At 40.7% G+C, this 25,394-nt stretch overlaps 1 protein-coding gene across 1 annotated transcript in view; it reads left to right on the top strand.

Moving 5' to 3' along the window:
- Positions 1-5,901: 5,901 nt before the first annotated feature.
- The window catches only part of cpn1 (carboxypeptidase N, polypeptide 1), a 172,218-nt gene continuing 152,725 nt past the window's right edge, over positions 5,902-25,394 (top strand). Inside the window, exon 1 of the mRNA XM_042305158.1 lies at positions 5,902-6,353. Within this exon, the coding sequence (XP_042161092.1) occupies positions 6,119-6,353 (235 nt within the window). The 5' untranslated portion in view covers positions 5,902-6,118. The remainder of the gene's footprint in view (positions 6,354-25,394) is intronic.

Raw genomic sequence — 25,394 nt, 5'->3', positions numbered from 1 at the left:
AGCTGTTTTGTTAGACGTCAGTGCAGCTTTGGATATTATCAATCATAATCTGCTGCTGGAAAAATGTACAATACATTTGTAAAGTATTCAGACCCCTTGACTTTTTCAAACATTTTGTTAGTTTCCAGCCTTATCCTAAAATTTATCAAATATTTTTTTCCCTCATCAATCTACACACAATTCCCCACAATGACAAAGCGAAAACAGGTTTTTAGAATTTTTCAGACCCCTTGAATTTCTCAACATTTTGTTACATTACGGTTCTAAAATGGATTAAATGTATTTTTCCTCTTCAATCTACACACAATACCCCATAATAACAAACCAAAAAATGTGTTAAGAAATGGTTGCGAATGTATTACAAATAAAAAAAGAAATATGACATTTACATAAGTATTCAGACCCTTTACTCAGTACTTTGTTGAGGCAACTTACAGCCACAAGTCTTCTTGGATATGACATGACAAGCTTTGCACACCTGTATTTGGCGAGTTTCCTAAATTCTTCACTGCATATCCTCTCAAGCTCTGTCAGGTTGGATGTGGAGTGTCGCTGCACAGCTATTTTCAGGTCTCTCCAGAGATGTTCGATCGGGTTCAAGTCCGGGCTCTGGCTGGGCCTCTCAAGGACATTCAGAGACTTGTCCCGAAGCCAGCATTTTCTTGGCTGTGTGTTTAGGATCGTTGTCCTGTTGGAAGGTGAACCGTCGCCAGTTTTCATCAAGGAGCTCTCTGTATTTTGCTCCATTCATCTTTTCCTCAATTCTGACTAGTCTCCCAGTCTTTGCCACTGAACAACATCCCAACAGAATGATGCTGCCATCACCATGCTTCACCATAGGGATAGTGCCTGGTTTCCACCAGATGTGATGCTTGGCATTCAGGCCAAAGACTTCAATCTTGGTTTCCTCAGACTAGAGAATCTTGTTTCTCATGGCCTGAGTGTACTTTAGGTGCCTTTTGGCAAACTCCAAGCGGGCTGTCATGTGCCTTTTTCTGAGCATTGGCTTCCGTTTGGCCACTTGACCATAAAGGCCTGATTGGCGGAGTGTTGCAGAGATGATTGTCACTCTATAAGGTTCTCCCATCTCCACAGAGGTATTCTGGAGCTCTGCCAGAGTGACCTTCAAGTTCTTGGTCACCTCCCTGACCAAAGCCCTTTTCCTCAATTGCTCAGTTTAGCCAGGTGGCCAGCTCTAGGAAGAGTCTCGGTGGTTCCAAACTTCTTCCAGTTAAGAATTATGGAGGCCACTGTGTTCTTGGACCTTCAATCCTGCAGACAGCAAAGCTTTCATCAAGGGAAAGGGTGGCTTCTTTGAGGAATCTCAAATATAAAATTATTTAGATTTGTTTAACACTTTTTTAGTGACTACGTGATTCCATATGTGTTATTTAATACTTCGATGTCTTCACTATTATTCTACAATGTGGAAAATAGTAAAAATAATCAAACTTTTGACTGGTACTGTATGTACACTACTGTTCAAAAGTTTGGGGTCATTTATATCTACATAGGCGTACCAAGGCCCATTATCAGCAACCATCACTCCTGTTCCAATCGCACGTTGTGTAAGCTAATCCAAATAGATAATTTTAAAAGCCTAATTGATCATTTGAAAACCCTTTTGCAATTATGTTAGCTTAACTGAAAACTGTTGTTCTGATTAAAGAAGCAATAAAACTGGACTTCTTTAGACTAGTTGAGTATCTGGAGAATCAGCATTTGTGGGTTCGATTACAGGCTCAAAATGGCCAAAAGCAAAGTAAACTTTCTTCTGAAACTCATCAATCTATTCTTGTTCTGAGAAATGAAGGCTATTCCATGTGAGAAATTGCCAAGAAACCTTCCTTAAACTCAATCTAAACTGTCCAATGGAGACCTGCAAGTCTAATTTCAAGGTGACCTGAAGGCTATTTCATGAGCTGGAGGCAAAAAACTAAAAGCATTCCCCCCCCAGGTCAATAGGAGACAAGCGGGACCTCCAGAACCAGCCAGTCCAAAGAGCTGGTCTGAAAATTGTTGGATCTCCAATTAATACATGAGCTGAGGTAGTGTGGGAGTTTCTGAAGAACTGCTTTATATACAGAAAGTATGCTGTATCCCAATGAGGGGCCCTTTTGGTAGTTAGAGACTCCCAGCCAACAGAACTATACAAAATGCAGTGATGTGTACGACAATTGTCCCAAGTGATAAAACACGGTGATAGACTGAATCTACATGCCATAAATCCCACTAATTTGTTGCACACGGTACCCCAGAATTTAGTGAGGAATGTACACACGGTTAATAAATGATGCCCCATGTGGTGGATGAGAAGACAGCTTTATAGTCTCTTGGTTGACAGAAACCAGTGTGTGTGTGTGTGTGTGTGTGTGTGTGTGTGTGTGTGTGTGTGTGTGTGTGTGTGTGTGTGTGTGTGTGTGTGTGTGTGTGTGTGTGTGTGCACACCTCTGTTGGGAATTGGCACTGATCTCTTTGAACCTTTGGATCAGTGAAGCTGTTTTTCCCAGAAGTGGGGGTAGACACAAAATCCACTGTTTGTCGTCACACCAGAGTTAATGAATGATGGAGGCATCAATGTATTTTGAAGAGAGGGGGGTGGTATTGCTAAAACAACCCTGGTCATTCTTCGATTTTGGGGGATTTTGTGTCCCTCGCCTTTGCAACCATGAAAAAAACTTTAAATGGTAAATAGTTATGCATCATACATGTTTTTGTTTATATTGAACTGTTGATTTATGAACATTTGAATATCTTGGCCATGTTCTGTTATAATCTCCACCTGGCACAGCCAGAAGAGGACTGGCCACCCCTCATAGCCAGGATCCTCTCTAGGTTTTTTCCTAGGTTTTGACCTTTATAGGGAGTTTTTCCAAGCCACCGTGCTTCTACACCTGCATTGCTTGCTCTTTGGGGTTTTAGGCTGGGTTTCTGTACAGCACCTTGAGATATCAACTGATGTAAGAAGGGCTATATAAATACATTTAATTTGATTAATTAATAAACATAATGTAAGTCACTTATACTGCAAAACTTTATTTCTATGCAATGTTGAAAGTTCTTTGGACGATCAAACTGGCATGTCCCAATAGTGATGAGTAGAGTTGTAGTGATTTTTGGGGGGGATTTAGAGACATCTATCTATTCTTTTGAATAGTAGAAAGAAAGTATTTAATATATTGCGTGGATCAATAAAATATGGGTATTAAAATACTTTTACCCAATATTTCTTTCTAAGTTTTATGTAATTGGTTTTACCGCCTTGAAAATCACTTATTACAAAGGTTGTAAGGACCTTGAGAATACCCTCCAGGGCAAACAGTTATTGGGGAGGGGTCTTTATTGAATATGTTTTTAGAGTAATCACACCCTTTTAGTATGTCACAAATTTTGGGATTGCGTTAATAATTTGGTAAATCTAAATCCATGTGTCATTGTCATTGAAAGGAAAGTTAAATGTAACTAAATGTAATTGAAAATGTATCTCTGTATCTAAGTAATTATCTATCATGAGAGAGCAATAAACAATATCTAGTAATGAGGTATACTCCAAAAAAGGTTCAAATCTCCCCGTTCTGGTAAAATAGCTATAAATTGCTGAGGTGTAGTCTCTTTTGAGGACACAAGCTCAATTAAACAGTACAAATATTATAAAAATATGAAAATATGAAATATTTTATAGGATTTATTTCCTATTCAACAAAACTGTATGAATAAGGCTTGAAATGACTTATATGCTTTCTAAATATAGTTTAATCAAATTATAACATGAGTAATTATAAGATTTCATCTTCCTTATATCTGTAAAATACACATTTGTATGCTTACTGTTAGAGAAACTGCATATTTTCAAAAGGTCTCTCTTGATCAAAACTTCTGCCCCCATCACTGTGAACATCTAAAAGAGCTCTAGCTTGGCTTCCTGAACTCGTTAGGAACTCGCCTTTCATCTCATTTGAGTATTGTCCGTCTATGAAAAGCAGAAAGTGTTTTTTGTTTCAAATCTATTAATTATTTGAGATGAATGTCTATAAATTGATCTCTGAATGTGCTACAGTGATTAAACCACTCTCTCCTGCTGTCAGTGGCTGTGAAGTAAGGTTCAGCCAGGAGTTGATGGACAGTTGGAAAACAAATTAAATGGTAGGAGGGACATCCCAGCTTCACGTGGTTTCAGATTTCACAGCCTATGTGGGAACCAGGTATATCGCTCAATGCAATTTCAATCTACGTGTCCACAGATTGATTTATTGGCAAAAATGACGGTCAGAACCAGTACCAGAACCACGTTTAGGGGACTTTACATTTACATGAAGGGTAATGACATTGTGAGCAAAATTATCAATCATATTTATTTTTTAAAAGGGCTAATGACCTTATACTTGAAAATCTGTGTACTCCATTTAAGAAAATGGGGGGGGATGTATTTTATTTCCAAAATGCCATGCCCAAAAGCCAATGCAATCGAATAATGACCAACCCCTTACAAAGAGAGGGAGTAGGGCACATGACCTGTGTCTCATCTCTCTCCCTTTCCCTCTCATACACCTAGATGTTTTTCGCAAACTTTCAATAGGCTATTCTTTATATCTGAAAGGTATTGCCGGCGACAAAGCCTGTACTTTTACTTCCTGCGACCAACCTAGTCATGATCGCGGTAATGTCTTTAAAAGTCCTGCCAACCCCTCAGTATAAACGTCACCTTACATCTTACTGTCTTTGGCACGCATTAAATAATGACCAAACTTGTCCTCATCATTATAAAAAGTATAAACACAAAAACATCAGTCTGACATCGCAGCAGCCTAGTACAAATAGCAACGTTACTTGCTCTATTTTCTTGCAGCAAAGAACCTTAGAGTCGCAAGCTAAATATAGGATATTGAGGTTTTACCAGCAAAAAGATGATTCTGAGATAAATGGCTTTAAAGTTCTAAATGGTGTCAGCAATTTTTATCTTGTATTATTTTGAACTTAACAACATGAATTTGGGTATTTAGAGTACTATATAGGTAGAGAACATAGAACAAGGCTATGTCAATAACTAAATTTGGACAAAAATGCAGATAGCTTTCACTATGTCAGTCTAGCAAGCCAGGCAACTAAAAGCAACTTTCTCTAGACTCTAGACAATGTTTCGGTTTATTGTTAGCTTGTTAGCTATCTATGTTAGCTTGTTAGCTATCTAGCTGGCTAACCAGCTAATATAATTATCAGAAAATATGTGACAAAGTTTGAATTTAACTGTAGCCAAATTCTTATTCACCATAACAGGAACATTACAACGTAATTATTTACAAAGAATTTACAAGTATGGCGAGCTGCTAACTTACTGTTGTGAATGTTAAGAAATGAAAGCAGTCCATTTCTGTTTGTTTTAGGGCATGCTCTCATGTCAGGTTACCAAGACAACGATTGCAACAAGAGGGTCAAAGTTGAATTACTCTTGCTCAGTTGCAGAAAGCAATGGCGTTATAAAAGGTGAATGCTGACAAGAATGTGGTAAAAATGTGACTGCTTGAAAGGGGATCATATAAACAATTCCCAATAAATGTTTCAAGTAACATATGTGAGTTAGGTATCATTCTCTCTCTCACACACACACACACTCTGTCTCCCTTTCCTACTCCATATGTTTGTAGTTTTACTGTAGTCAGTGGCAGAGAGAACAAACCCCTGCCAGGAGTTATTGTCAATCTAAACCCCCACATTTGGCAAGAGAGGAATAATGAAGAGAAGGGGGGGGGTTACTGACATCGTAAAACCAGACAGCCTCTTATGTACACTTAATGCCAGTGAAGCAACTAGCACGTACTTGACAAGGGACCAAAGGAAAGAGGCAGTTGAGAGAGTAAGGGAACAAGACAAAGAGAGAGGGGGCTGTCCTTATTTGCTCTTCAGTGTGGGGGTGTAGGCCGCTCGTGGGAGGAGGCAGAAAACAGAGAGAGAGAGAGAGAGAGAGAGAGAATGAGAGAGAGAGAGAGCGAGAGAGAGAGACAAAGTTAGAGGAACAGAAAGAATAAGTGAGAGACAGGCTCTAAGGCAGTCAGACGAAGAGAGGGGTTGGCAATCAAGGGAAGCTCAACTCATCTCCAATTCCCTGCTACAGTGAGTGACCATGTGGCTGGGGTGGAATATTGTCTGGCTCGGGGCCCTTCTCATAGGCCTAAATGGGACCGTAGCCTGGGCATCTGACATCCAGCACCACCGCTATGAGGAGTTAGTGCGGGCCCTGTTCGTAGTGCAGAGCGAGTGCCCATACATCACACGGATCTACAGCATTGGGCGCAGTGTGGAGGGACGCCACCTCTATGTACTGGAGTTCAGTGATACCCCAGGCATCCACGAAGCAAGTGAGTGGTCCATTCTTAACTTTACGGCTTTAGAGAGGGCTTGTGATGTTTGGTTAACTTATGGCTTCTCACCTCCTTCAAGGTATGCTACATGATGAGATGATGGGATAAGAGCGAGATCATTTTTTATTTGTCATTTGGCAGCCAAGCACCGATCATTGTAGCGCCAGCATAAAATGAAGACCTTCGATATTTATTGGAAAGGAGCATCATGCTCCTCTCATGCACATTCACCACCCTGTGAAGTTCATCATAAATGATTGAGTCTGTAGCCTAATAAACTGTATGCTTTTCCAATTAGTAGTGGGAGGACCACACAACATAGCATAGCGTGACTGAAAGCTTGATGGTTATTCTATCAACAAATGCACAACCTAGCGTTTCCACTGACATTTGCAATATGATCTGTTTCACAGACTAAAAAAAGATCCACCCTCCAAGTATATATTTTTTTGTCGACATTTGGAAAGTTTATCGACAATTATTCTGTTTCATGGCCTGACAGTTTTTTTTATCCAACAGGTACTTTACTCACATAAAATGGTTGGATGGAAACATTGTTTGATTGGTTTTAATTTAAGAGTTCTTCTGATATACCCACTTGGTAACGCTTTACCTTAAGTGTACATTAATTAACATGTAACTAAATAGTAATACATGTATTTATAACATAGTAGTTACATGTAATTACTATCTAAATACTATGTAATTACAGTGTAATAAGGGTTAAGCGGTATAGGTTATTAGTGGAACAAGGACATGCAATTACAAATCAGCTTGTCGGAGGTTATTCCACATGTGTAATTACTCATGATATATTTACATGTCTTATTCCAAATGTAACTAACATGTTTTGTAATTAGACTTTAGCAGTCTCCTGTGTAGCACCATGTTAACAATGCATCCTATTATTTAACCTTGTTACATGTAACTACATAAGTCACTACCACCAAAATAAGCTAGGCTAGGACTAACAACGCACACCCTATCATTAACTACTGCTTCAGTTATCTTATTTCCATATTATTTGGCTTAAAGGATGTACTGAATTAAATGAAAGAGCAATGTATTAACAATGGATATGCATGCAACTATAATGTACTTACCCAGAAGCAAGCAACTTAATGTAAAGTGAAACACATAATGGTATAACCTTTGTAAATACTATGTACCTGCCTTTGAAAAGGGATTTGGGGTTTATTTCTCTGTCTTAAAAGGTGTAATGTAAGTGAAATGTTGTTCAAAATAATATAATGTGCTGTATAATGTTAATGTAGGTACTCATGAGCAAGCAGCTTCAAGTAAAGTGAAACACAGTAGGGTAAACCTTTTTAGTACAATCCCTGGGAAAATACATGTCAATGTAGGATGAACATTGTTTCAGCACCTGTGTAATTACAATGTACTTTCCATGCAATTACATATTTCACAGGATATATCAAAATGTCAGTTAATTAATACAATGTTGTTATAAAGAAAAGTATCATAACTACAATGTTTCTACACAGGAAGAAGCAACTTAATGTTAATGACTTACTCATGTAATTACAGTACTCTGCAGTTACTATGTTACAACGATGGCAGACACTCAATATGGCAGGTAGCCTAGTGCTTAGACTGTTGGACTAGTAACCGAAAGGTTGCAAGATCAAATCCCCGAGCTGACAAGGTAAAAATCTGTCATTCTGCACCTGAACAAGGCAGTTAACCTACTGTTCCTAGGCAGTCATTGAAAATAAGAATTTGTTCTTGTCTGACTTGCCTAGTTGTAAAATAAAAAAATACAGTACTTGAGGTTGTGATCAATGGAATCTATCTCAACCTAGGAAGCATGTTGTTACAGCAACTTTAAGTGTAATTACTATGTACTTACACTGTTATTAAATATATTGCGGTATATATCAACATTTCAGTAATTATTAGTTATAATGAAAAGTGTTGTAATTACAATTATTTAATGTAAATTGAAACGTACTGTGAATTACTCATACAATTACTATGTAGTTATTATGTTACAACGTTGGCAGACACCCTGTACTAGTAGTTGTGATCAATGGGAATCCATCTGAATCTAGGAAACATTTTGTTACAGCACCTTTAAGAGTAATTACTATGTACTTTCAATATGATTAAATGTTTTGCAGGTTTATCAAAATGTGTCATTACAATGTCATTTTAAAGAATAGTATCATAACTACAATGTTTCTACACAGGAACAAGCAACTTAATGTAAAGTGAAAAACATTTTGATTTAATCATGTAATTAATATGTAGTTACTATGTTATAACGTGTTTCTGATTGTCGTGGGTGCAGTTTCGTAATACACTTTCTTGAGGGTTGGTGCATAGCCTGTTGATCAGACAGTGATATGTTAGGAAGCAATGGAATCCATAGTCTCACGTTTCATGTGATATCAAAAACATTTTTACGTGCAGTGACCCAAAAAACACTGATAGCAACAAAACATGCTTATAACCCTGTCAAAAGAATGAAACACACTAATTTGAAAGTTAACATTGGCCCTACTTATGTGACAAACAATGTCTGATCTTACAGCTTGGAATGGTTTTGACAAAATATTTCCTCTAGGTGCATGCCAATATACTAATCCAATGTCTTTGAAGTGTTGAGAGAGTACTCCTTTCTTATTTTCTTTACCCAACTAGTACATCCACTCAATAAAATGGAGATGCTTCTTTAAATTATAAACCCTTAGCCTCCAGACCTGCCCCTTTATTGTCTGCAACACCCTTTCAGTGTGTTGTGTGTGACATCCTGTGTGACGATCCACAAAGTTGTTTGTGTGGTTGACTGTCTGGTGATTGTAACCCAGCCTATTCAGAGACCTTACATACGCTCTCCAGCAGTCACTCAGAATGTTGGATCCTCTTCGCACATGTCGTCTGATGATAGGGATTAAGTTTGCCTGTGAGCGGTATTCTGCCATTTTAAGAACTGGGCGCGGTCTGTTGTTTTTTACCTCCATCATCCCAAACACCCAACCCTGTCTTCTCCATGTTAACGCCATCCTTCCAGGATTGTACTTAAAATAGGAACAAATGCATATCGTTGTTTTATGACAGTGGTTAGTCATGCCTTGAAATAGCGAGGTAAATCCATGGAAACTAGCATAATGTCACTTATGACAAGCTAAGATCTGATGGTGAAGCCGTATAATGTTGAAAGACCCAAAACATAATCCTAGGAAACATCACTGATGATGTGTCCAAGAGCACTGAAATATGTATTTATCAAATAATTCAGTATATAAAAAATGGACAAGCCCCCTATTTTTTTTCTCCATATCAGTATATCTACTGAGGAGTACTTTAAAATGGCAACTGATTACCATAAGATAAATATATCAACAAATTATCTCTCAGTTCCCAATCCCAGATAATGAATGTTACTAGATAACTTGACCCAATTTGGAAACCCTTCCTCCTCTTGAACCTCCTCAGGGCTTTGTTGCAGACCTTCAATAATGAGAGGTAAGACAAATGTTAGTGATATAAGACTTGAGTGTCCCAGGGAGCATGACCCTCAACTTCTATAGAAGGGACACCAAAATCAAATTTCACTTAATCATCCAAAAAAGTATTGAGCTTACACTGTTCCTGTCTCATTTGGCAATCCACTTTAATGGAAGTCTTAACATAATGACTGAGTTTGAGTGTGTCTGTTATTGCCATTTGCACTTCAGCCTATATTCAGTCTGCAAAACAGGCTTTTTAAAATTCAAACAAATTGAGTAATCAAAGTAACAATTGACAGATTGATTATCAAAATAGGTGTTAGTTGCAGCTTTAAAAACAGTACTCAAAACACAATTGTACTCAAAACACAATTGTACTCAAAACATAACAGCTTTTACATTACTTGACTGAATAGTGTAGGCTCACAAGAATAACAAATTAGAGCAGCAGCAGTGGTGCAAGCCTCCCCAGTTGCGACATGCTGCCCTTGCCGGCCTGCAACCATGACAAGTAACCTAAATTCCTGTGGGAATTGGTTGGGATGGTTGGAAAGCAAGCTAATTGTGTAAAATCTTGAACTGCCCCTTTAAGCTGTCCAGTAAATAACACATGAAATATACCAAAAGCCTGATGATTAAAATCACCCTTTTTACATACAGTTTTAAGTGAGCAAACATTTTCTCAGAGTGAATATAGGTAAACTAAACTGGTGTTTTTTCCAGAGTTAACATTGCTTATTATTCTGTGTTGATCGACAAGGGTAACAATGATATTGCACCTCTCACCTTTCTCAGGCATTTCGTCATTCTTGTCAGGTTCTTTGAGCTCCGTGCAATGGCATCCTCTATCATATCAACTTGCCTCAAGTGTAGCCCTCAAGTATTGACCAAATCAGATCAATAGCACATGACAGTAGAAACCCAAAACTTTTTTTCATAAATGAAACCCACGATTGGTCCAAGACTCAACTTGGAAACACAACCTTAACTTGACCTTAAACCACATTCTCTTCAGCATGTAGAGACCTACTCGCTATACTTTGTTCCACTTCTGTACAAGCCAATGCCATGGAACACTAACTAAAATGCAGAGAGCCCCACACTCACCAGTACCTTGTGTATGGTTGTTATGCTTAATTTTATAAGGTGTTGAAAGAGCATAGACTTTCTATGGGTAACAGCTATTTACAAACAGTGGTCAAAACACGGTCAAAATGATGTATTTTCTGACCTTGGCAGGTCTACCACTAGCCCAGCTATTTTTTAATCATCAATGGAGCATGATGCCATCCCAGTGTAAAAACAAAACAAAAAAAACGTTAGGGATTTTAGAAAGCCCTTTTGGATAATGCTGTGACTGTGAACCACTTTCCAAAAATATAATTATCCAAAACTCTCTTAGTTTGTCAAATTCATTAACCTACCGATAAAGAAATGTTACGCAGTTCGTAAGTGGAACGAGAGAATGGCTAAACATTGAATCCTTCTGGATGGAGCAGTAGGAGTCTGATGATGCCTCCTTGTTTCTACAAATCCTGCAAGGAAACATGCACATTTAACTCAGACACAGGTGCATGATAACACTAAGTGATAATTGAAATGGAATGTAATCTAAGTAATTCTATTACATTCCATTCTACTATGCTTATCAATTAACTTTTTCAATAGCAGTAGGAATACATCCACATTGTTAGAAAAAGGAGAACAACAGCTTTCCAGACAGAGATGAAACATCTTGAGTGGTAGGCTGCAGGCCAAAGGTAGACCAGAAGGGTATGCGTAGGACTTCACTTGCTCTACACGGGCTTGCAGTCCTGAGTGTCAGAGGAGCATGAGCCCTTGTAGAAGGACCGGATATCAAAATTCTCAAGCAGCACAGACACAATTATGAAGTACACTAGCCACTGGAAAGCTTAGATTCTTCTCCATTTTTTAAAATGTTTTCCGGCTGGTGAAATGCCATATGAGTCAATTGTCAGCTCGGCGCCAGTAGTGTACACGCATAAAACCTATGAGACTAGCTAACTAGGCTACATACGAGCTCAAGATGAAAGTTAGATTCACTGTGCAATTACATATTTAAACATTTCTTACAGTACTCCTCATTTCAAGCCTACTCAAAGTTATCTAGGCCAATAAATACTGGTTGTAACGTTAACTTACTATATGTATCCATTTTGCACGCATCATTTTCTGCTTGTGGCCACAGATAGGACACCTCACAGATTTCTTGAGAATGACTTCCTTCTGGAGGTATTTGACAACATTTATTTTTTTTGCTGATAATATCACTTAGCACACGAGCCATCAAAATCCTTGTGTCGGGTAAAAACAGTATTGGATTTGGGTGCGCACTTTAAAAGTTTAAATTTGTATCCAGCTGTTGAAATTGTCATTAAATACCCAAATGTAGGAATTTGTAGTAATGTTACTCAGCAAAAAAAAGACGTGGTTCACACTGGTTCACATGTTATTGAGCGACATCGAGGACAAAAGTGCAGTGACAGTCAATGTTGACCAAGGAGAACCAAGGTAAATAAGTAGTAAGATATGAATGTAGTTAAAATGTAGAATTGAATTTGTCTTGATAATCGTTGGATATCAAGTGACATCTCAGTGCAAATGAGGCACCTTTTGTGGGACAGTCTGCCGTTAGCAACATAGCTAGCTAGCTAATGTTAGCGAAGGACTAGGTGACACAACTGAAATGTAGCTGTTTTACACAAACAGTAGCTTGCTAGTTGTATTTATTTCAAAATACATTTTAAGGCCAAGGCCTCCCGAGTGGCGCAGCGGTCTAAAGCACTGCATCGTAGTTTTGCGGCAACACCACAGCCTGGGGTTTGATCCCAGGAGACCGGGAGTTCCATATGGCGGCGAACAATTGGCCCAGTGTCATCTGGGTTAGGGGTGGGTGGCATTACTTGGCTCATTGTGCTCTAGCGACTCCTTAAGCGAGTGTGTGTTAAGAAGCGCAGCTTGGCGGGTCATGTTTCGGAGGACACATGACCCGAACTTCGCCTCTCCCGAGCACGACAGTCCATCATTACTATAAGACATGAAGGTCAGTCAATCTGGAACATTTCAAGAACTTTTAAAGTTTCTTCAAGTGCTGTCTCAAAAACCATCAACTGCTTTGATGAAACTGGCTCTCATGAGGACCACCACAGGAAAGGAAGACCCAGAGTTACCTTTGCTGCGGAGGATAAGTTCATTAGAGCTACCAGCCTCAGAAATTGAAGCCCAAATAAATGCTTCATTGAGTTCATGTAACAGACACATCTCAACATCAACTGTTCAGAGGAGACTGCGTGAATCAGGTCTTCATGGTCGAATTGCTGCAAAGAAACCACTACTAAAGGACACCAATATGAAGAAGAGACTTGCTTGGGCCAAGAATCATGAGCAATGGACATGAGACCGGTGGAAATTTGTCTTTGGTCTGATGAGTCCAAATTGAGATGCGGAGTAGGTGAACGGATGATATCCGCATGTGTGGTTCCCACCATGAAGCATGGTGGGAGGAGGTGTGATGGTGTGGGGGTGCTTTGCTGGTGACACTGTGGTGATCTATTTAGAATTCAAGGCACACTTAACCAGCATGGCTACCACAGCATACAGCAGTGATACGCCATCCCATCTGGTTTGCGCTTAGTGGGACTATCGTTTGTTTTTCAACAGGACAATGACCCAAAACACACCTCTAGGCTGTGTAAGGGCTATTTAAAAAACATAAACTGAACACTATGAATACAAAAACAATAAACGTGAACAAACCGAAACAGTACTGTGTGGCGAATAAACACAGACACGGAAACAATCACCCACAAAACAACAGTCAAACCCAAGCTACCTAAGTATGATTCTCAATCAGAGACAACTAACGACACCTGCCTCTGATTGAGAACCATACTAGGCCGAACACAGAAAACCAACCTAGAAACACAAAACATAGAATGCCAACCCAACTCACGTCCTGACCAACTAAAACAAACAAATAACACAAGAACTAGGGTCAGAACGTGACATCAATAATGTATTTCAGAATGTATTTTGAAATACATTAAATACATATTCTGATGCATTTAAAATATATTGTCATATACATTCATAAATACATTCCGAAATATATGTGACCCGTTTCAAGACACTAAGCATATGTCGCACGTCACTACTTCACAGGATAGGAATTTGAAAGTTTTTATTTTATTTGACCAAAATAATGTTTTTTGTAGAAATGCCTTCTGGAACGTATGAACATTCATGTGCCTTAATAACAACTTGTATGCCATCTGTAAATATTAATACAATCATTAAATAAGGAGCCTAGCTGGTATAGCCACGGAAAAATACAGAACCTTCCCGCTAGCCATGATTGGCTGAGATAATGGATTGGCTGGACATGCCGAGAGATGAGTTCAGATTGGTCTGATATGTAGCGTGCTTCTGTCTATAACATGAGCTGCTAAGTATGCGTGGGTAATCCTGTCTAACGCAGCTTTTTTGAAAGATATCACAAAGAACTGAAAATGTTTTGCTACTGCTCTCAACATTGCTGCCCTGAAGTTAATAGCGCTATTGCCAAAGCTCAGTAGGAAACCATTGTACCTAACATTACACCTTTAGTGATCCAAGATGGCGTAGCAGTAAGTCGTCCTGTCGCGTCGTGTCCCTTGTATATATCGTTTATTTTTCGTTTTTTACATATTTTTCTAAGCATATCTCTTTAAAAACATTTTGCTAAACCTAAGCTTCCAAATACTCTCCTGCAACCCGCCTCACCCAATGTAGCTATTTTTCCTAAAGTATTTATATTTACTTCGGAACCGGAACCCCTCAACTGAAGCTAGCCAGCTAACCACCAGCTATGCTAGCGGTCTTCAGCTAACCGGTCATCAGCTAAGCTAACCTTTAGCTCGGAAAGCTCTCGCCAGTTCGAACAACGCGACTCTAACCAGAGCATAACGGACATATTTATTTTTCATCCCCGGATTCATCCCCGGATTCCCACCACAAACGGAACATTTTTCAGCTGGATCTTCACAACTAGCTATCTAGCTAAACCGCAACCCCGGATGATTACTCCTGGCTAGCGTTTCCACCCACTTAGCGTGAAGCTAGCCCGGCCAGTGCACCTGTACTACCACCGTAGCATACTCCTGGGCTACAATACCCGGGCCCACGACCGGTCTATCGATGTCACCGCATGAAGAGGAATAAACAGACTCACCCCATCGCGACGTCCCCCAAAGGCTAACTCTCTAGCCCTCGCTATCTCCCTGCTTGCTAAACTCGGTCCGCTAACTGCTACCTTGTTTAGCCCGGGCCTACGAACTGTTAGCTTGTTAGCACAGGCCTGCTAACCGTCTGAATCGCAGCGTCCCAAACACTCACGGGACCCATATTTACTTTCTATCTCTTCTTGATTTTTAATCTGTTTATACCTTTCCGGAAACCTGCCTCACCCAATGTGATACGGAATCGCTATTATTAAAATTTTTTAGAACACACTCAAGAACCTCCAGAAGCTAACCAGCTAACTAGCTACAAGCTATTTAGTCATTGTTAACTTTTTTTCAACCTGGATAACACTCACCAGTCCAGCTTCCCTGCCCCATCCACCGCTGCCCCCTGGACACTGATCTCTTGGCTACATAGCTGATGCACTCTGGACTGTCCATTAATCACGGTACTCCATTCTGCTTGTTTACGTTTTATCTGTCGGCCCCGTTGCCTAGTCAACGCCATTTTACCTGCTGTTGTTGTGCTAGCTGATTAGCTGTTGTCTCACCTACTGTTTTAGCTAGCTTTCCCAATTCAACACCTGTGATTACTGTATGCCTCGCTGTATGTCTCTCTCAAATGTCAATATGCCTTGTATACTGTTGCTCAGGTTAGTTATCATTATTCTAGTTCACAATGGAGCCCTTAGTTCTACTCTTCATACCCCTGATAACTCCATTGTCACACCTCCCACACATGCGGTGACCTCACCCATTACAACCAGCAGGTCCAGAGATACAACCTCTCTCATCATCACCCAGTGCCTGGGCTTACCTCCGCTGTACCCGCACCCCACCATACCCCTGTCTGCGCATTATGCCCTGAATATATTCTACCATGCCCAGAAACCTGCTCCTCTTATTCTCTGTCCCCAACGCTCTAGGCGACCAGTTTTGATAGCCTTTAGCCGCACCCTCATACTACTCCTTCTCTGTTCCGCGTTTGATGTGGAGGTAAACCCAGGCCCTGCATGTCCCCAGGCACCCTCATTTGTTGACTTCTGTGATCGAAAAAGCCTTGGTTTCATGCATGTCAACATCAGAAGCCTCCTCCCTAAGTTTGTTTTACTCACTGCTCTAGCACACTCTGCTAACCCTGATGTCCTTGCTGTGTCTGAATCCTGGCTCAGGAAGGCCACCAAAAATTCAGAGATTTCCATACCCAACTATAACATCTTCCGTCAAGATAGAACTGCCAAAGGGGGAGGAGTTGCAGTCTACTGCAGAGATAGCCTGCAAAGTAATGTCATACTTTCCAGGTCCAGGTTCCAATTACTCTCTCCAGAAATAAGTCTCTCACTGTTGCCGCCTGCTACCGACCCTCCTCAGCTCCCAGCTGTGCCCTGGACACCATTTGTGAATTGATCGCCCCCCATCTAGCCTCAGAGTTTGTTCTGTTAGGTGACCTAAACTGGGATATGCTTAACACCCCGCCAGTCCTACAATCTAAGCTAGATGCCCTCAATCTCACACAAATCATCAAGGAACCCACCAGGTACAACCCTAACTCTGTAAACAAGGGCACCCTCATAGACGTCATCCTGACCAACTGGCCCTCCAAATACACCTCCGCTGTCTTCAACCAGGATCTCAGCGATCACTGCCTCATTGCCTGTATCCGCTACGGAGCCGCAGTCAAACGACCACCCCTCATCACTGTCAAACGCTCCCTAAAACACTTCTGTGAGCAGGCCTTTCTAATCGACCTGGCCGGGGTATCCTGGAAGGACAATGACCTCATCCCGTCAGTTGAGGATGCCTGGTCATTCTTTAAAAGTAACTTCCTCACCATTTTAGATAAGCATGCTCCGTTCAAAAAATGCAGAACTAAGAACAGATACAGTCCTTGGTTCACCCCAGACCTGACTGCCCTCGACCAGCACAAAAACATCCTGTGGCGGACTGCAATAGCACCGAATAGTCCCCGTGATATGCAACTGTTCAGGGAAGTCCGGAACCAATACACGCAGTAAGTCAGGAAAGCTAAGGCCAGCTTCTTCAGGCAGAAGTTTGCATCCTGTAGCTCCAACTCCAAAAGTTCTGGGACACTGTGAAGTCCATGGAGAACAAGAGCACCTCCTCCCAGCTGCCCACTGCACTGAGGCTAGGTAACACGGTCACCACCGATAAATCCATGATTATCGAAAACTTCAATAAGCATTTCTCAACGGCTGGCCATGCCTTCCGCCTGGCTACTCCAACCTCGGCCAACAGCTCCGCCCCCGGCAGCTCCTCGCCCAAGCCTCTCCAGGTTCTCCTTTATCGCCTATCTAAGGTCTTCGAAAGCCAAGTCAACAAACAGGTCACTGACCATCTCGAATCCCACCGTACCTTCTCCGCTGTGCAATCTGGTTTCCGAGCCGGTCACGGGTGCACCTCAGCCACACTCAAGGTACTAAACGATATCATAACCGCCATCGATAAAAGACAGTACTGTGCAGCCGTCTTCATTGACCTTGCCAAGGCTTTCGACTCTGTCAATCACCATATTCTTATCGGCAGACTCAGTAGCCTCGGTTTTTCGGATGACTGCCTTGCCTGGTTCACCAATTACTTTGCAGACAGAGTTCAGTGTGTCAAATCAGAGGGCATGCTGTCCGGTCCTCTGGCAGTCTCTATGGGGGTGCCACAGGGTTCAATTCTCGGGCCGACTCTTTTCTCTGTATATATCAATGATGTTGCTCTTGCTGCGGGCGATTCCCTGATCCACCTCTACGCAGACGACACCATTCTATATACTTTCGGCCCGTCATTGGACACTGTGCTATCTAACCTCCAAACAAGCTTCAATGCCATACAACACTCCTTCCGTGGCCTCCAACTGCTCTTAAACGCTAGTAAAACCAAATGCATGCTTTTCAACCGATCGCTGCCTGCACCCGCATGCCCGACTAGCATCACCACCCTGGATGGTTCCGACCTTGAATATGTGGACATCTATAAGTACCTAGGTGTCTGGCTAGACTGCAAACTCTCCTTCCAGACTCATATCAAACATCTCCAATCGAAAATCAAATCAAGAGTCGGCTTTCTATTCCGCAACAAAGCCTCCTTCACTCACGCCGCCAAGCTTACCCTAGTAAAACTGACTATCCTACCGATCCTCGACTTCGGCGATGTCATCTACAAAATGGCTTCCAACACTCTACCTAATACCACTGTATTAGGGTAAAACTAGGCTATGCTTTATCTTGGCCAGGTCGCAGTTGCAAATGAGAACTTGTTCTCAACTAGCCTACCTGGTTAAATAAAGGTGAAATAAAATAAAATAAAAAAATAGTGTTCTGTGCATGTGACAAATGCACATGATTCTATTTGATATTGTGTGTATATTTTCCAGAGACGGTAATGGGAAGAACAACATGACCCGCACCAAAATTAGATTAGGATATATTTTTTTTACTACTACTTTCACCACTTGAAATATTTGGTTGTTTACTACACTTTGAATCATTAAAGAGATGGCTGGGGCTAAGGCTTAATCTCTTGAATCTAGGGTCCACTATTTTCATTTTTGGAAAAATAACGTCCCCAAAGTAAACGGCTATTTTTTTCAAGACAAGATGCTAGAATATGCATATAATTGACAGCTTAGGATAGAAAACACTCTAAAGTTTCCAAAACTGTAAAAATATTGTCTGAGTATAACAGAACTGATATTACAGGCGAAAGCCTGAGAAAAATCCAATCAGGAAGGGACTCTTATTTAGAAAGCTCTGCGTTCCTATGCGTCCCTATTGAGAAGTGAATGAGATATCAACCAGATTCCTTTTCTATGGCTTCCCTAATGTGTCTAGTGTCACAATACATAGTTTCAGGCTTTTATTTTGAAAAATGAGCCTGAACGTCAACATTGCGTCAGTAGTCAGCTGAAGTCTCTCAGAGTGTTTTGTGTGTAAAGGACAAATGCGGCCATTGTTTCTCTCTATCCTACTAAGAAGCCACCAGTCCCGGTTGATATATTATAGAATAGATATTTGAAAAACACCTTGAGGGTTGATTTAAACAACGTTTTCCATGTTTCTGTCTATATTATGGAGCTAATTTGCAATATTTTTCGGCGTTGGAGCTATTTGGAGCTATAAATGGAGCTATTTCGCCTACAAAAATTATATTTTTGGAAAAAAGGAACATTTGCTATCTAACTGGGAGTCTCGTGAGTGAAAACATCCGAAGCTCATCAAAGGTAAACGATTTAATTTGATTTCTTTTCTGATTTTCGTGACCAGGTTGCCTGCTGCTAGCTAGTCATAATGCTATGCTAGGCTATCGATAAACTTACACAAATGCTTGTCTTGCTTTGGCTGTAAAGCATATTTTCAAAATCTGAGATGACAGGGTGATTAACAAAAGGCTAAGCTGTGTTTCAATATATTTCACTTGTGATTTCATGAATAGGAATATTTTCTAGTAATATTTATGTCCGTTGCGTTATGCTAATCAGTGTCCGTTGATGATTAGCTCCCGGACCCAGGATGGGTAGTATCAAGAGGTTTAAGCGGGTGTGAACGATGTTGAGTGGGTATAGACAAGGAAAAGCTCTCCAGTAGGCTTACCAAAACATTCACAAGCCATCTTCTCAAAAGTGGGGTTACAAATTTATCAACTTCCAAAGCAGAATTACTTTCTCATTGTTCCTCAACTGCAGTGTATAATATACCATTTTCTAGCTCAGAGCCTCTACTTTTATCTAATGTAAAACACATAATTTCAAATGTTGCTACATAGGACCAAATCCAAGTCGTGGGTCACATATGTTGGAATGTATTTAAAAAGTAGAAAATAAAATTAAAAAAATCGGTATGGGATCGTTCTTTCAATTTGCATACATATTCAATCTTAGTATCTGCTTTTCATAATGCAATATTCACATAGCTTTTGATATTGTTTTCTTGTAATTTGAACTGTCACTGAACTGCTCAAAACTGGTAATTACACTCAGAAAAATATTTCCTAAACAGAAACATATAGGTTTCTTCAGTTTGTCCCCATAGGGAAAACCTTTTTGGTACTAGGTAGAACCGCTTGAAGGGTTCTTCATAGAACCCTCTGTAAATGGCTCTACCTGGGTCTTCCTTGAACCCTCTGCAAAGGGTTCTACCAAGAACCCTTTCATTCTCTAAAGCAAGGTTGTCAAACTCATTCTGTGGAGTGCCTAGTGTCTGCAGTGTTCTAAAGGTTCTTCATAGAACCCTCTATGAAGGGTGTACATCTTTATTTGTATATTTCCCAATGTGTCTTTTGAGTCAATTGTAGAGTAACTGTACCACCCATGAGTGTTTTTTGTGACATTTGATTGCTTTCAGTCCTGTGGTCTTCACCAAATGAGTGCCTAAGTGAATATGTTATCATTAACATTTAACACTTTATGACAATACATCACATATATCAAAATAACTTACTTTGACAGCCTAGTTTTACCCTAATACAGTGGTCTGAAACTCATAGTTCGCAGGCCACATCAGGCATGTAAGTGACATTATGCTGGCTTGCAAATTGATGTGTAATTCCTATTGGAATCCAGCCAGAGTGATGGTATCCAACAATTGGAACTAAGTCATCCGCAACCTGAATTCAGAATAACTGTCAAGGTAGGGAAGGTTGATAAATCAGACTACCTAAACCATCTCAGTAACGGCTGCAATAAGTACAACTACTAACAGATTGGATTAGTTTAGAACTATGTATGTTATTTATCTTTGTGTGGCATAAGATCAATCAATCAATGAATGCACATGCAAAACCCCAGATATTGAAACAAACAAGCAGATGTAGGGTGTTAAATTGGGACTATATTCTTTCATGATATGCACAGAAAATCATATCAATTTATATTTTCAAAAGGATGAGTCTGGTGTTAATATTTCATGACCTCAGCGGGCTTTTTGAGTTGCCTATGCACAAGTCAATTGCAAAATAATACACTTGATTTATGTTACATTGCATGCTAAATGTGTCTGATCAGATGTTAGCAAACGAATAGATGAGCTGCCACTTCCACTTATTTGCCCAGCCAGAGATCAAATAACCAAACATACAGACAGCGATTCAGTGAAACAAAATCACATTTTTTTATTTATTTTTATTTATTTCACCTTTATTTAACCAGGTAGGCCAGTTGAGAACAAGTTCTTATTTGCAACTGCGACCTGGCCAAGATAAAGCATAGCAGTGTGAGCAGACAACACAGAGTTACACATGGAATAAACAATTAACAAGTCAATAACACAGTAGAAAACAAAGGGGGGGAGTCTATATACAATGTGTGCAAAAGGCATGAGGAGGTAGGCGAATAATTACAATTTTGCAGATTAACACTGGAGTGATAAATGATCAGATGGTCATGTACAGGTAGAGATATTGGTGTGCAAAAGAGCAAGTAAATAAATAAAAACAGTATGGGGATGAGGTAGGTGAAAATGGGTGGGCTATTTACCAATAGACTATGTACAGCAGCAGCGATCGGTTAGCTGCTCAGATAGCTGATGTTTGAAGTTGGTGAGGGAGATAAAAGTCTCCAACTTCAGCGATTTTTGCAATTCGTTCCAGTCACAGGCAGCAGAGTACTGGAACGAAAGGTGGCCAAATGAGGTGTTGGCTTTAGGGATGATCAGTGAGATACACCTGCTGGAGTGCGTGCTACGGATGGGTGTTGCCATCGTGACCAGTGAGCTGAGATAAGGCGGAGCTTTACCTAGCATGGACTTGTAGATGACCTGGAGCCAGTGGGTCTGGCGACGAATATGTAACGAGGGCCAGCCGACCAGAGCATACAGGTCGCAGTGGTGGGTGGTATAAGGTGCTTTAGTGACAAAACGGATGGCACTGTGATAGACTGCATCCAGTTTGCTGAGTAGAGTGTTGGAAGCCATTTTGTAGATGACATCGCCGAAGTCGAGGATCGGAAAGATAGTCAGTTTTACTAGGGTAAGCTTGGCGGTGTGAGTGAAGGAGGCTTTGTTGCGGAATAGAAAGCCGACTCTTGATTTGATTTTCGATTGGAGATGTTTGATATGAGTCTGGAAGGAGAGTTTGCAGTCTAGCCAGACACCTAGGTACTTATTGATGTCCACATATTCAAGGTCGGAACCATCCAGGGTGGTGATGCTAGTCGGGCATGCGGGTGTAGGCAGCGATCGGTTGAAAAGCATGCATTTGGTTTTACTAGCGTTTAAGAGCAGTTGGAGGCCACGGAAGGAGTGTTGTATGGCATTGAAGCTTGTTTGGAGGTTAGATAGCACAGTGTCCAATGACGGGCCGAAAGTATATAGAATGGTGTCGTCTGCGTAGAGGTGGATCAGGGAATCGCCCGCAGCAAGAGCAACGTCATTGATATATACAGAGAAAAGAGTCGGCCCGAGAATTGAACCCTGTGGCACCCCCATAGAGACTGCCAGAGGACCGGACACCATGCCCTCCGATTTGACACACTGAACTCTGTCTGCAAAGTAATTGGTGAACCAGGCAAGGCAGTCATCCGAAAAACCGAGGCTACTGAGTCTGCCGATAAGAATATGGTGATTGACAGAGTCGAAAGCCTTGGCAAGGTCAATGAAGACGGCTGCACAGTACTGTCTTTTATCGATGGCGGTTATGATATCGTTTAGTACCTTGAGTGTTGCTGAGGTGCACCCGTGACCGGCTCGGAAACCAGATTGCACAGCGGAGAAGGTACGGTGGGATTCGAGATGGTCAGTGACCTGTTTGTTGACTTGGCTTTCGAAGACCTTAGATAGGCAGGGCAGGATGGATATAGGTCTGTAACAGTTTGGGTCCAGGGTGTCTCCCCCTTTGAAGAGGGGGATGACTGCGGCAGCTTTCAATCCTTGGGGATCTCAGACGATATGAAAGAGAGGTTGAACAGGCTGGTAATAGGGGTTGCGACAATGGCGGCGGAAAGTTTCAGAAATAGGGGTCCAGATTGTCAAGCCCAGCTGATTTGTACGGGTCCAGGTTTTGCAGCTCTTTCAGAACATCTGCTATCTGGATTTGGGTAAAGGAGAACCTGGAGAGGCTTGGGCGAGGAGCTGCCGGGGGGCAGAGCTGTTGGCCGAGGTTGGAGTAGCCAGGCGGAAGGCATGGCCAGCCGTTGAGAAATGCTTATTGAAGTTTTCGATAATCATGGATTTATCGGTGGTGACCGTGTTACCTAGCCTCAGTGCATTGGGCAGCTGGGAGGAGGTGCTCTTGTTCTCCATGGACTTCACAGTGTCCCAGAACTTTTTGGAGTTGGAGCTACAGGATGCAAACTTCTGCCTGAAGAAGCTGGCCTTAGCTTTCCTGACTGACTGCGTGTATTGGTTCCGGACTTCCCTGAACAGTTGCATATCCCGGGGACTATTCGATGCTATTGCAGTCCGCCACATTGATTGATTTTCAGAAAAGTCAAGGGATTTTGGTCAGGATACTACACGAGTGAAGATCAAAACCTGTTTTACAAGGCTAGCGTAGGCTACATAGCTAGCTAACATGCTAGGAAAATGTTCTTATAACACTGTTATATGAGCAAACTAGACTAAAGATTATCATTGTGAACATTCACCTCAATTTGTCTGATGTTTTACCAGCCTAATTGTAGCCAAATATCATATTGATTGATGTATCTTTCCCAATCTTAACAGTGCTGAAATTATTGTTCAAAACTGGTAATTACACTCAGAAAAATATTTCCGAAACAGAAACATATGGGTTTCTTCAGTTTGTCCCCATAAGGAAAACCTTTTTGGTACTAGGTAGAACCGCTTGAAGACTACTGTATTTATTTCTTTTTTACTTTTGTGTTTTACTAAGAAAAGGCTGTATGCTTTTTATTTAAGTAATATGTGTTCAGGAAGTGGAAATGTGTCTAATAAGCTATACGTTTGTTAATGAATATTTATATTTTGTGTTTTTAAGTTATCATTTCAGTTTTACTTGGTGTTATCACTGTTACACACAATAATTATTTAAAATGTTTGGATGACTTTGGGAGTTTCAGTAAGCAACAATATGTATGATACATTCCTTCAATGGCATTAGACTACTTTATTCCAATATTTTCGTAATTCTGTGATATTCATTCCCACAGTAATTATTGATTGATCCATCCAGTTGTGGTTAAGAAAACATGCATGCATAGTGGTGGGCTTTGCGAGGTGATTGTCGTAGCGACATGCCTCAGAATGGTAACAGCCAAGTAATAGGTGCTGCCAAGCAACCATCATTATGAAGCATCACATCTCATGAAAGCATTTCTTATACTGGATTTAGCTACGACAAGCGTTTTTTGAGGTTGGTGCAACAGGTGTAAATTCTGATCCCAAAGTCGGACTTAGCTTCGTCTGACCTAGCATTTAAGACCAACTTTTTAACGCACAAATGGTGAAACTAGCCCCAGATGTTTTCGTTTGGTTGGTAGAGTAGAAGAGGATTTTGACATTTTTAAAAGATGACAAGAAGCAGAGAAAGACATGTCCCAATGTCGAAGCAACTACTTCAACCGCTGACAAATGCCTTCTAAGACCCAAATTGCTCTAAAAAAAGTTATGTCCCAATTTCCCAACCCCAGGTCGGACCATATGTCTGGCCCATCTACCGAGATGCACGCACGGCATAGTCTGACAGCGGTAAGATGCATGCTGTTGAGAAAAATAATAAAACACATTGCAAATTGCATATGCTCAATTTGAGACTATTCCTGCGTTTCAACATTCATTCAAAATATTATAAAAATCTACAATATGATTCTAGAAGAATGCAACTTAAGCAAAGCTGTATTAAACCTTGTTAGTCCAAATCCAACATTGTGTATTTAGGGTTCAAGCAGTGAAACTGGTGAAACCCTATTGTATTTTTCCTCAGTCATTATTAGGGGTTCAGCAGTGAAGCTGGTGAAACCCAATTGTAATTCTTCTGGTTCATTAGGGGTCCATTCCCCGCTGTCCTCAGATAATCACATGGGGTGCTTTTGGCTTAAAGCCTTTTTGAAATCTGACAAAGCGGCTGGATTAATAAGAAGTTAACCTCTCTAGGGTAGGGGGCAGCATTCGGAATTTTGGATGAAAAGCATGCCCAAATTAAACGGCTTGCTACTCAGGTACAGAAGATATGATATGCATATAACTGGTAGATTTGGGTAGGAAACACTCTAAAGCTTCCAAAACTGTTAAAATAGTGTCTGTGAGTATAACAGAACTGATTTAACAGGTGAACACCTGAGAAAAATCCATTCAGGAAGTTTTTTTTTGTGTTTTTTAGTTTTTAGATTTTGTAGTTTTCTATTCAATGCCATTACAGTATCCATT

Source organism: Oncorhynchus tshawytscha, linkage group LG24, assembly GCF_018296145.1.
Source record: "Oncorhynchus tshawytscha isolate Ot180627B linkage group LG24, Otsh_v2.0, whole genome shotgun sequence".
NCBI lineage: Eukaryota > Metazoa > Chordata > Actinopteri > Salmoniformes > Salmonidae > Oncorhynchus > Oncorhynchus tshawytscha.
Note: the sequence above shows the minus strand (reverse complement) of the source record. Positions and strands in the feature narration are given on the sequence as shown.